General features: G+C 49.3%; 2 protein-coding genes across 3 annotated transcripts in view; one reads left to right on the top strand and one right to left on the bottom strand.

The window, feature by feature from the left end:
* The window catches only part of ksr2 (kinase suppressor of ras 2), an 815,194-nt gene that overhangs the window by 487,990 nt on the left and 314,425 nt on the right, over positions 1 to 12,779 (bottom strand). The gene's annotated exons all lie outside the window — the stretch shown is intronic.
* On the top strand, positions 5,211 to 5,540 carry LOC140408930 (large ribosomal subunit protein P1-like). Of its 2 annotated transcripts, XM_072496842.1 has the most exons (2): positions 5,211 to 5,281; positions 5,357 to 5,540. In XM_072496842.1, exons 1-2 carry the CDS (start codon positions 5,211 to 5,213, stop codon positions 5,538 to 5,540), a joined length of 255 nt encoding a protein of 84 aa, XP_072352943.1. The 2 variants fall into 2 exon arrangements, with proteins under 2 accessions (XP_072352943.1, XP_072352935.1); XM_072496834.1 differs by having other exon boundaries at positions 5,211 to 5,540.

The following is a 12,779-nucleotide window of genomic DNA, read 5'->3' as shown; positions in this document are numbered from 1 at the left end:
GTCACATGGGATCAGGGGTGAGCTTGCAAGGTGGATACAGAACTGGCTATGTCATAGAAGGCAGAGAGTAGCAATGGAAGGATGCTTTTCTAATTGGAGGGCTGTGACTAGTGGTGTTCCGCAGGGATCAGTGCTGGGACCTTTGCTGTTTGTAGTATATATAAATGATTTGGAGGAAAATGTAACTGGTCTGATTAGTAAATTTGCAGACGACACAAAGGTTGGTGGAATTGCGGATAGCGATGAGGACAGCAGGATTTAGATTGTTTGGAGACTTGGACGGAGAGATGGCAGATGGAGTTTAATCCGGACAAATGTGAGGTAATGCATTTTGGAAGGTCTCATGCAGGTAGGAGATATACAGTGAATGGTAGAATCCTCAAGAGTATTGAAAGTCAAAGAGATCTAGGTGTACAGGTCCACAGGTCACTGAAAGGGGCAACACAGGTGGAGAAGGTAGTCAAGAAGGCATACGGCATGCTTGCCTTCATTGGCCGGGGCACTGAGTATAAGAATTGGCAAGTCATGTTGCAGCTGTATATAACCTTAGTTAGGCCACACTTGGAGTATAGTGTTCAATTCTGGTCGCCACATTACCAGAAGGATGTGGAGGCTTTAGAGAGTGTGCAGAAGAGATTTACAAGAATGTTGCCTGGTATGGAGGGCATTAGCTATGAGGAGCGGTTGAATAAACTCGGTTTGTTCTCACTGGAACGATGGAGATTGAGGGGCGACCTGATAGAGGTCTTCAAAGTTATGAGAGGCATAGACAGAGTGGATAGTCAGAGGCTTTTCCCCAGGGTAGAGGGGTCAATTACTATGGGGCATAGGTTTAAGGTGCAAGGGGCAAGGCTTAGAGTAGATGTACAAGGCAAGTTTTTTACACAGAGGGTAGTGGGTGCCTGGAACTCGCTGCTGGAGGAGGTGGTGGAAGCAGGGACGATAGTGACATTTAAGGGGCATCTTGACAAATACATGAATAGGATGGGAATAGAGGGATACGGACCCAGGAAGTGTAGAAGATTGTAGTTTAGTCGGGCAGCATGGTCGGCACGGGCTTGGAGGGCCGAAGGGCCTGTTCCTGTGCTGTACTTTTCTTTGTTCTTTGTTCTATAATCATCTGGAAAGGAATAATTTGATTAACGATAGTCAACACGGTTTTGTGAAGGGTAGGTCGTGCCTCACAAATTTTATTGAGTTCTTTGAGAAAGTGACTAAACAGGTAGACGAGGGTAAAGCAGGTGATGTGTTGTATATGGATTTCAGTAAAGCGTTTGATAAGGTTCCCCATGGTAGGCTATTGCAGAAAATACGGAGGCATGGGGTTCAGGGTGATTTAGCAGTTTGGATCAGAAATTGGCTAGCTGGAAGAAGCCAAAGGGTGGTGGTTGATGGGAAATGTTCAGCCTGGAGTTCAGTTATTAGTGGTGTTCCACAAGATCTGTTTTGGGGCCACTGCTGTTTGTCATTTTTATAAATGACCTGGAGGAGGGCGTAGAAGGATGGGTGAGTAAATGTGCAGATGACACAAAAGTCGGTGGAGTTGTGGACAGTGCGGAAGGATGTTGCAAGTTACAGAGGGACATAGATAAGCTGCAGAGCTAGGCTGAGAGGTGGCAAATGGAGTTTAATGCAGAAAAGTGTGAGGTGATTCATTTTGGAAGGAATAACAGGAAGGCGGAGTACTGGGCTAATGGTAAGATTCTTGGTAGTGTGGATGAGCAGAGAGATCTCGGTGTCCATGATCCCAGAAAGTTGCCACCCAGGTTGTTAAGAAGGCGTACGGTGTGTTAGCATTTCTTGGTAGAGGGATTGAGTTTCGGAGCCATGAGGTTATGTTGCAGCTGTACAAAACTCTGGTGCGGCCGCATTTGGAGTGTTGCATGCAGTTCTGGTCGCCGCATTATAGGAAGGATGTGGAAGCATTGGAAAGGGTGCAGAGGAGATTTACCAGGATGTTGCCTGGTATCGAGGGAAGATCTTGTGAGGGAAGGCTGAGGGACTTGAGGCTGTTTTCGTTAGAGAGAAGGTTAAGAGGTAACTTAATTGAGGTACACGAGATGATCAGAGGATTAGATAGGGTGGACAGTGGGAGCCTTTTTCCTCGGATGGTGATGTCTAGCACGAGGGGACATAGCTTTAAATTGAGGGGAGATATATATAGGACAGATGTCAGAGGTAGGTTTTATACTCAGAGAGTAGACAGAGCGTGGAATGCCCTGCCTGCAACAGTAGTGGACTCGCCAACATTAAGGGCATTTAAATGGTCATTAGATAAACATATGGGTGCTAAGGGAATAGTGTAGATGGGCTTTAGAGTGGTTTCACAGGTCGGCGCAACATCGAGGGCCGAAGGGCCTGTGCTGTAATGTTCTATGTTCTATATGAGCTGCACGTTTCGGTTTTTGTAGAGTGGCCTGTCATCTGCAGGTCCTTGTCGGGCGACATGCATCCCGTCGATCACCCCTTGGGCCAGGGCATGTCGGCGATGGCGGTGAACTCTGCTGTCCGGGCATCCTGGTGGGTTCGATCCACACTTAAATGGATGCATTGAGCCGCCTGGGCATATAGGGCCTCCCTGCCAGCGCGGATGCACCTGTGCACCAAGGTATGTGAGATCCCGGACAGGTCCCCACTCGGCGCCTGGAAGGACCCTGTAATGGTTCAGACCGACCCTCACCTTGACAGCCACTGGGAGCGGGTGTCCTCCCCCAGACCTCCGTGGTGCCAGGTGTGCCATGATCTGTTAGATATGTCGCACTGTCTCCCTGCTCGGCCAGAGTTTTCGCCGGTATACAGAGTTCGACAGATCCTCGAATGGCAGGCGCTGTCGGTACTCATGAGGCCTCGCGGCACCTCCTTGGCCTCCTCCTCGGCCTGTTGGGCGGCTGGCTCTCCATCCTGGGCGGCTGCCTTAAGTTCCTCTGTGGCATGCTCCACTGCTGCACACTCCGTTGCTGCCCGCTGCGATTTTGACTTCGGAACCTATTCTCCGCTCAATCACATTTCCCAATTTCAGCGCCAGCCAATGGAGAATCCCGCCCCTGGGTGGGATGCTCCGTCGGCGGGATCCTCTGCATCGTCGGCGGCGCACTCACGCCAACAGATTTCCAGACATCGTGAGGGTGGCCACAATAGGAAAACTCATTGGCCAGCTGCCGGGACAGAGAATCCCGCTCCCGGCGAGCACGCCGCTCCAGAAAATGGGTCTAGTGTGACGGACAATCCCGCCCTGTTTCAGGCCCAGCGCCGATTCCAACAGTATGTTCCTGTTCCTCGTTGGCAGCGATATCGATCTTTGTGCCACGCGCCGGCGGGTCCATGCAAAACCGTTGCTTATATCGATTTCACTGCCCCCCATCCTCCCCCTGTGATGCTCAACCACTCTGAGGCGGAGGTGTTGCAGCTGCCAATTAGTGCAATTATTTACAAGTGGTGAGATCTGGAGGAAGGTATAGGTGGTCTGATTAGCAGGTTTGCTGATGACACAAAGATTGGTGGAGTAGCAGATAGTGAAGGGGACTGTCCGAGAATACAGCAGAATATAGACAGATTGGAGAGTTGGGCGGAGAAATGGCAGATGGAGTACAATCCGGGCAAATGCGAGGTGATGCATTTTGGAAGATCCAATTCAAGAGCAAACTATACGGTAAATGAAAAAGCCCTGGGGAAAATTGATGTACAGAGAGATCTGGGTGTTCAGGTCCATTGTACCCTGAAGGTGGCTGCACAGGTCGATAGAGTGGTCAAGAAGGCATACGTCATGCTTTCCTTCATCGGAAGGGGTATTGAGTACAAGAGTTGGCAGATCATGTTACAGTTGTATAAGACTTTGGTTCGGCCACATTTGGAACTGCATACAGTTCTGGTTACCAAAAGGATGTGGATGCTTTGGAGAAGGTGCAGAGGAGGTTCAACAGGATGTTGCCTGGTATGGTGGGTGCTAGCTATGAAGAGAGGTTGAGTAGATTAAGATTATTTTCATTAGAAAGACGGAGGTTGAGGGGGGATCTCATTGAGGTCTACAAAATCATGAGAGGTATAGACAGGGTGGATAGCAAGAAGCTTTTTCCCAGAGTGGGGGACTCAATTACTAGGGGTCACGAGTTCAAGGTGAGAGGGGAAAGGTTTAAGGGAGATATGCGTGGAAAGTTCTTTACGCAGAGGGTGCCTGGAACGCATTGTCGGCGGAGGTGGTAGAGGCAGGCACGATAGCGTCATTTAAGATGTATCTAGACAGATACATGAATGGGCAGGGAGCAGAGTGATACAGATCCTTAGAAAATAGGCGACAGTTTTAGATAGAGGATCTGGATCGGCGCAGGCTTGGAGGGCTGAAGGGCCTGTTCCTGTGCTGTAATTTTTCTTTGTTCTTTGTGAGTGGGCGCCATGGATCTGGAGGGGAGCAGAAGACTAAAGAAAACTCTGAAAAACCCGAAACAATTGTCGGCTTGCTAAGGAGCAGCTTCCTGGGCTGGGGACAGTAGTGGGAAATGTCTTGGTGCCAGGTCCATGGACTCGGGATATTCCCCTCAGGATCGGGGTGGCTGGCTCAGACCGTCATTGCTGCAGTATGTATTTTAAATGCATCCCTCGGGTGCTACTTACAGGCTGTTGACTGCTCACACTGCTGAGTACTCACTCCTGTGAATGCTCAGAGAGCCTCTAGTCATCTGTAAGCCCATCCAGGCCACCCCTGTGGACACCCTCATACCCCATTTGTATCATCAAGCTCAATCAGGCGCCCACCAGGTGTTGCCACTCATCAGGAGCTCCATCTGGTCCCCTGCAGAGGGAGCAGGGCAGTGATCTTCAAAGTAGGCGCGACCTGCGGGTGGGTCGTGGGCGTGTGTCGGGAGGGTCGCGGAGCCGTCTGTCGCGGCACTCCCGATTGCGCAAATTCACGCGCAACAGCCACAGCAGCCAGCTTTTAACTATGCCGGCTGCGAGCGGCATTTTTACCATATATAAAAAATGCAGCCCCACTGCGCATGCGTGCCTGCTCATCAGTGTGCATGCGCAGAGTTTTGCGCATACGCACCAATGAGCGGATATGCACGCGCAATGCGGCTGCATTTTTTTGATAGTTAAAAGCCGGCTGCTGCTCGCTCTGCCCGGTTCGGACGTGCTCGGTTCTTCTGAGCGAAGCTAAGGCCGAGTTTTCCCCCGGCGACTAGCACCATTGGACCCACCCGCAGAGATCCAGCGCCATGGCATCCACCTTGGAACTCGCCTGCATCTACAGCACGCTCATCCTGCACGGCGACGAGGTCACTGTCACCGAAGACAAACTCAATGCCCTGATTAAAACAACTGGTGTGACCATTGAGCCTTTCTGGCCTAGTCTGTTTGCCAAGGCATTGGCTAATATTAACGTCAATAGTCTGATCTGCAACGTTGGTGCTGGTAGCAGTGCCCCAGCTGCTGTAGCAGTTGTTTCCACCGCTGCCCCTGTTGCTGCTGAAGAGAAAAATGAAGAGAAGAAACAGGAAGAATCTGAAGAGTCTGACGATGACATGGGTTTTGGTCTCTTTGATTAAACGTGCCGTGCAACAACATTGTTACAATTTACAAACAAAAAATAAATTAAAATTGAATATAAAAGCCGGCTGCTGTGGCTGAAGACCGCGAATTTGCGCAATCAGAGACGCCGAAGATTTTTTTTTTAAATTCTATGTAATCTTCCTGCCTGAGGGAAGCAGAGAGCAGGTCTCGGCCCTCAAACGTCGCTATCACGTGCTTCGGCCACGATTGCGATTCCTCCATTTTGTCAGCAGCAAACAATGTAAGAGAAAATGGGGGGTCGCGAAGGTCGGCCGGCATGGGTCCCGAAGGTCGGCCGGCGTGGGTTCCGTAGGTTGGCCAGTTGGTAAAAATGGGTCCCCGGAAATAAAGTTTGATAAACACTGGAGCAGGGGATTAACAAAGCTCAGCCCAAGCAAAGGACAGCTGCACGCGGCCTTTGGAACCAATGTGGTTTTCTGCCCCTCTAAGGCAGTGGCCTCACCAGTGACCCCACCCCTCAGGATCACCAACTGTGATGTCCAGCACCACCACAGTTGGACGGGAGCCGTGCTGCTGGCAGGGGGGGCTCCAGCGAGGGCTGGGGATGGACTGGTGGGGGGTGTCCAGGGGGTGGTGAGGGGTTGTCCAGTGGGACACTATTTGGCATCGATTTAATAGTGGCCACGACAATATCTGGAGAGCTACAAAAGTGACGCACTTTATCATATTGTAAAGATTCCTATCTGAGCACTCAATGCAGGAAGGTCGAGACCTCCCTTTGTGTCAGCTAATGTCTCGCCAAGACCTCACTAAATCCTATGCACGTGGAGCGACATCAGCTTTTGACAACAATAATAATGACCTTTTATTGTCAGAAGTATGAAGTTACTGTGAAAAGCCGCTAGTCGCCACATTCCAGCGCCTGTTCGGGTAAGCTGGTACGCAAATTGAACCCGTGCTGCTGGCCTTGGTCTGCATTACAAACCAACTTTCTCCCCTTGGATAATAGTTAATAGTTTCACTCAAAAAGCACTGGAGGATAACTAAGAGGAGGGTAGATGCCACACAGATTCAAGGGGCATCAGAGAATGGATATAGCGTCATGGTTGTGTACTCCAGATTTGCATTACACAGACAGATCTGGAGTGCCAATGGGAACTTTCAAGATTTCCATAATAATTTATGCTAGGTTAGTTAGAGTCAGTAGGTTTCCCAACACCGCATCAAGCGACTTCATATTTAGTTAGGAACAATGACAATGAGCCGCATCCCACACATCACTTGGACCATGAAAACACTCATATTAAAGTGATTGATGGAAGAATTGCACAGCTTCAAGCTATTTGTGTTGCACAGGCAGCCAATATAAGTTAAAATATGCACATACGTCAGCCTTGTTGCTAATTTCACAAGCTGTCAGGTATGCAAACTGTTATTGTAAAATTTCTTGTAATTTTTATAAATATGGTGGTAGCGAGGGGGTGACAGAGTGGTGGGGGAGAATAATTGGTACAGTATGTTTAGAACACTGTCCTGAATTCTTTCAAGCCCCCGCCAGGACGGTCAATGGCAGGCGATGGGGGCGAATTCGGCAGGAGGCCCAAAAATAGGTTTTAAACCAGCATGGATTTACAGTGGAATCCTCTGCTGGTGAATCAGGAAATCCGCAGCGAACCTGATTTGCATTGCACAAATGGAATGCAGGTGAAGGCCTGATTACCTACGCCAGATTCTCTGCGTCGCAGTGCGAAAACATGCTGGGGCGGAACACCTTAGTATCAACATGGCATGCAGATGTCAGGATTCACCTAAACAATGCCTGGGGCTGCCTCTGAAGTTCAGATTGGAGGCCTACTGCAACCCTGCACCCGGATCGCCAAAGCAATGGGTAGGCGGAGCACCTATAGGTGGACCTTCCAGATTTGGTGTCTTGGAGGAGGTCCATTTGTCAGCCTCAGAGTGCTTCTTTCTTCAATAGGGGGCTAGTGATGTTGGGAGCCTTTTTATATGGCACCCACCTGCGGAATATGCATTATCAGGCCTTCATCGCCATGGAATACTGTGCAAAACAATCAGATGCATAATTAATAAGGTTGGGGCCTGAAGATCTGACATGCTTTCCCGCAGGTCTCCTCATTTCTGACCCCAGCACAGGACTTAGTCCCCAGACGGAAGAATTCCACCCTAGGTTCAGACTAAAGATACAAAAGCTTCCCTTTCAGTAGTGGAAGCAAGGGTCAAGTTTGATCAGTCACAATCAAGTAAAACAGCTCCCATATTTTGTCAACCCATGGATTATTTAGCAGAATCGTCAAGGCTGACTGTGAGAACTGGAAATGCCATATTTATTCCATTGGAGTGAATTTCGGAGGTTAGCTGAAAGTGCAGCATTAGGAATTGTGGAGGCTTTCACATCTCAGCATCTGTCAGCTTTGGTTGAGTTGCAGCACTCTGGGTTAGAAGATTGCTTGTTCAAACCCCACTTCAGGTAAAGAATAAACTTGAATTCATATAGCACCTTCGCAGATGTTCCAAAGTGCTTTACAACCAACAAATAACCGTTGCTGTGTAGTTACTGCTGTAATACAAGGAAACACAACAGCCAGTTTGTGCACAGCAAGGTCCAACAAAGAGTAATGAGATAAATGAATAGATAATTTGTTTTTATTGATTCTGGATCAGGTACAATTATTTTTTCCAAATTTTTCCAATTCAGGGGTAATTTAGCGTGGTCAACCCACCTAGCTTGCACATCATTGGGTCGTGGGGATGAGGACCATGCAGACACAGGTAGAATGTGTCCACACGGCTAGGATTGAACCCGGGTCCTCGGCACCTTGAGGCAGTGCTAACCATTGCGCCGCCATGCCACCTTAGGTACAATTATTTCTTTTTTTGAAAATGTTTTTATTGCAGTTTTTCATTTTATTCGCTGTATAGTAGGCAAGGGTATGGGCATCCGGTACAATATACAAGAAATTTCCATTGATATTTATCTACCCTTCCCCCCCCCCAACCTCCTTGGTCCCCTTAGCCTCCACCCCATCCCCCCACCCCCCACCCACACCCCCGCTGCCCCCCTTTTTGTTACTTTAAGATAATTTCTTGGGTCTCATATCATACAGTTGGCGATTGTCACTATTTATATATATGCGGTTCTTTCCCCTTCCCCTCTCCCACATTGGTCCACATTTTGTGGAAGCCCTCCTCTGACCCTCGGATGGCGAATTTGATCTGCTCCAGGTGAAGAAATTCCGACAGGTCTGCCAACCAGTCTACAGCTGTGGGTGATGCTATTGATCGCCAGCTGAGCAGGATTCTTCGACTGGCGATTTGGGAGGCAAGGGCAATGGCCCCCTTCCCCATAATTAGTTCTGGCTGGTCCGATATCCCGAAGACTGCCACTCTTGGGCATGGCTCCATGCTCACCCCCTCAACCTTGGACATTGCCTAAAGAAGGCTGTCCTGAACCCGACAAGCCTGAGGCATGTCCAGAACATGTGGGTGTGGTTGGCTAGGCCTCCCTGGCACCATTCACATTTATCCTCCACTTCTGGGAAGAACATGCTCTTTCGGATTCTTGTCATGTGCATTCTGTACACCACTTTCAGTTGCATGAGGCTTAGCCTTGCGCAAGTGGAGGTGGAGTTGGCCATGTTCAGTGCTTCGTTTCAGACTCCTCACTCTATTTCCTATTCCCTACTTCTACCTCTAGCTCTTCCTCCCATCTTTCCCATGTTTTGTCCCATGTAGAGCGTGCCCTTTCTAATAGTTGTCAGTACAGGTCCGTGCAGTTCCTCCCTCCCAGATTCCGCGCATCAAGTAGTTCCTCTAGCATTGTGTGTCTGGAGATCCATGTGTATGCTGTCGTCTCCTTGCAGAGAAAGTTCTAAACCTGTCGGTGTCAGAGTTTGCTCCCATTACTGCAGTCTCTCTGTCATTCCTCCAGCCTGTCCTCTCTGTAAAAGTCCTAAACAGTCATTGCCTCCCGGCCTGCTCCAACTCTTAAAGGTGGCATCTAGCATGGCTGGCATGAACTTGTGGTTGCCGTAGATGGGGGCAATGGTGGACATTCCAGTCAAGCCGAAGTGCTGCCTAATCTGGTTTCAGGTTCAGAGGGCGGCGACCACCACTGGGCTTGCTAAGTGTTTTGCTGGTGGCGATGGGAGCTCTGCCGTGGTGAGGTTCCGGAGGGATGTTCCTGTGCCAGAGCTCCTCTCTGTCCTCACCCATTCCATGTCTGGTTCTTTCAACCGTGGCAGCCCATGGTCGTACTGTAGCTTTGGAAGGGCCAGGCACCTCATGTTTATTCTTCCCTGTAGGAAACTTTTGGGGATCCTTGGGTTCTCGCCCCCCCCCCCCCCCCCCCACAAACAAATGACATAATAATTTTGTCAACCACATTGAAGAAGGCCTTGGGGATGTAGATTGGAATGGATCTGAACAGGAAGAGGAACGTTCATCTTGACTGTCTGTACCATCCCAGCTAGGGAGAGCTGGAGTGTGTCTTATCTCTGTAGGTCCTTTCTTACTTCCTCTGCCAGACTGATCAGGTTCCAGTTTTGGATCCGTGTCCAGTCATGGGCAATCTGGATCCCCAGGCAGCTGAATTTGCTTTGGCCTAGTTTGAATGGAATCCCCCAGGTCTGCTCCTCCCTCTCTCGGGTTCAAAGGGAAGTCTCAGTCTTGCTCAATTTGAGTTTGTAGTCCAAGAAGGCTCCAAGCTCTCTTAGAAACTTCATGATCCCATCCATGCTGCTTTGTGGGTCCGAGATGTACAGGAGCAGCTCATTGCCTTGGGGGCATTGAACATGAGTTTCCCCATGAGGTGAACCCTGTCCCCAGTCCAAACCGCTCCAGTGCCTCCATGAGGTACTTCCACTCGACCCTGTTGAAGGCCTTCTCTGCGTCCAGGGAGACAATCACCTCTGGTGTTCTCTCCCCGGATGGGGTTAGCATCACATTCAGCAGTCGTCTGATGTTCGGTGTTAACTGTCTACCCTTAACAAAAGCATGTGTCTGGTCCTCTGTGATCACCTCTGGCACACAGTTCTCCAGTCTCATAGCCAGGATTCTTTCGAGTATTTTCGCATCCACATTGAGCAGCGAAATGGATCTGTACGATCCGCATTCCGTTGGGTCTTTGTTTTTCTTGGGTATCAACGATATGGTGGCCTGTGTTGGTGTTGGAGGCAGAGTTCCCCTCGCTAGCAAGCCTGTGAACGTCTCCCGCAAGTGAGGGACCAGTGCAAATATTTTGTGGAACCCGTCGGGTCCTAATGCCTTCCCCACCTGCATGGAGCTGATGCTCTCCATGACCTCTCCCACTCCTATTTCATCTTCTCCCCCCTTATTTCCTTTTTAGTTGTCCTCTGCTTGCTTTTAAAGACCATGCTTCCAGCACCCTCCTCCTAACGTCCCCAACGACTGGCATATCCAGTCCATCGAGGAATTGTTTCATCCTCGAGGCCCGGTCAGGGAACTCGGAGATATACAGCCTCCGGTAGAGGTCCACGAACGCTTTGTTGAGCATCTTTGGTTCGGGTACCAGTCTGCCTTTGCTATCTTTCACCTGCGCTATTTCCCTTGTGGCTACCTGTTTTCTCAGCTGGTGAGCCAGCAGGCGGCTGGCTTTTTCTCCGTGTTCGTAGAAGGTCTCCCATGTCTGGCGGAGTTGGTGCATTGCATCCCTGGTGGAGAGCAGGTTAAAGTACATTTGTAGCTTTTTCCTCTCCGCCAGAAGCTCTAAGTCGGGGCCTCGGAGTATTTTCTGTTGATTTCCAGAATAGAGTTGATGAATTGCTGCCCAGTCACCCTCGCTTCGCTGTTTCTGAAAGACTTCTAAGCAAATATTTCTCCTCTAATCACAACCTTCAGGGCCTCCCAGAACATGGAGGGTGAGACTTCCCTGTTCTGGTTCTTAATTATATATTCATCTATGCCCTGCGATGTTTTCAGGCAGAAGACTTTGTTGGCCGAGAGGGTCATGACCAACCTCCTTGTGGGGTATTGGACACGCCCCATCTCCAACCTCACATCTCACATCCATGTAGTGCGGAGCGTGTTGGAGATTACAATCGTGAAGTATTCCGCTCTTACTGTCTGTGGAAGCAGTAAGCCGATTTCCCCACTACAAAGAAATCGATACGGGTATAGACATGCATATTTGCGAGAAGAAGGAAAACTCCTTCTCAGCTGGGTGCATGAACCTCCATGGGTCCACAGCCTCCATTTGTTCCACATATTGAAGGTACGCCACTGACAGGCAAAATGCCTTTATTTTTGAAGTTGGATTCTTTTGACCCTGCAGTGGATGACTGGGCCCAATATGTAAAGTGGATGAAGTACATTTTAGAGCGAATGATATAGTTCCTGATGAAAAGCAACAGGTCATTCTGCTGACCACGTGTGGTCCGGCAGCTTTTGCCATTGTGCACAGTCTCACTTTTCCGGAGGCACCAGACACGAAAATTTTCCAGGAATTGACGGACTTAGTAAAAGAGTACTATGACCCTAAGCCACCTCTGATCCTACAAAGGTACCAGTTTTACTCAGCATTCCAAGACACGTGGGAGTCGGTCACTAATTTTTCATCAAGATTAAGGAGATTAGCAGAGACTTGTGAATTTGGCCTGACCCCAAATGAGATGCTCCGAGGCTGGTTCGTGGGCGGAATAAATAATTTAGCAATACAAAAACGTCTGCTAGCAGAGGCCGAGCTGGATTGCAAACAAACATTGCAGCTGGCTTTGCCCATAGAAAAAGCAGTGAGCGGAGCACATGAGTTGCAGGGTACTCCGTTGGAGGTAGACACCCACACCAGTGCAACTAAGTTAAGGGACTACTGCGGAGGGATAGGCAACTGCATAGCCACCCTTAGGAATGACTCAGATACTAAGGAACCCAAGCTCACTCGCAGAACCGCCCCCAAGCAAGGGAGAATTAGGACCAGACAGATGGCAGCCTCTGCAGCCTTTCGCCTGGCAAGATATTGTAGTAGTTGCCAGAGATCGGAGCCAGAGAGGAGAAATAGAAGCGCAAAACCAACATTTTGGAGACTGAATGGTCATGGTTATTGGATAAAATAAAAGGAATTCTGGTGAAGGGACTTCTGCCTCCGTGGACTTATTACATAATAATACAGATGCCGGTGAGGGAGGAAGAAGGTGGCTGAAATTAGTTTTTTTTCATGCTTTGTGGTTATTATGGTTTTGACAGAAAAGGTAGTCCTGAAGTAGTCTTGTGGTATTTTCTTGTTGTTAATTGGCGACTTT

This window comes from Scyliorhinus torazame, chromosome 1, assembly GCF_047496885.1.
Source record: "Scyliorhinus torazame isolate Kashiwa2021f chromosome 1, sScyTor2.1, whole genome shotgun sequence".
Lineage (NCBI taxonomy): Eukaryota > Metazoa > Chordata > Chondrichthyes > Carcharhiniformes > Scyliorhinidae > Scyliorhinus > Scyliorhinus torazame.
The sequence above is the reverse complement of the archived record's forward strand: the minus strand, read 5'-3'. Positions and strand labels throughout refer to the sequence as shown.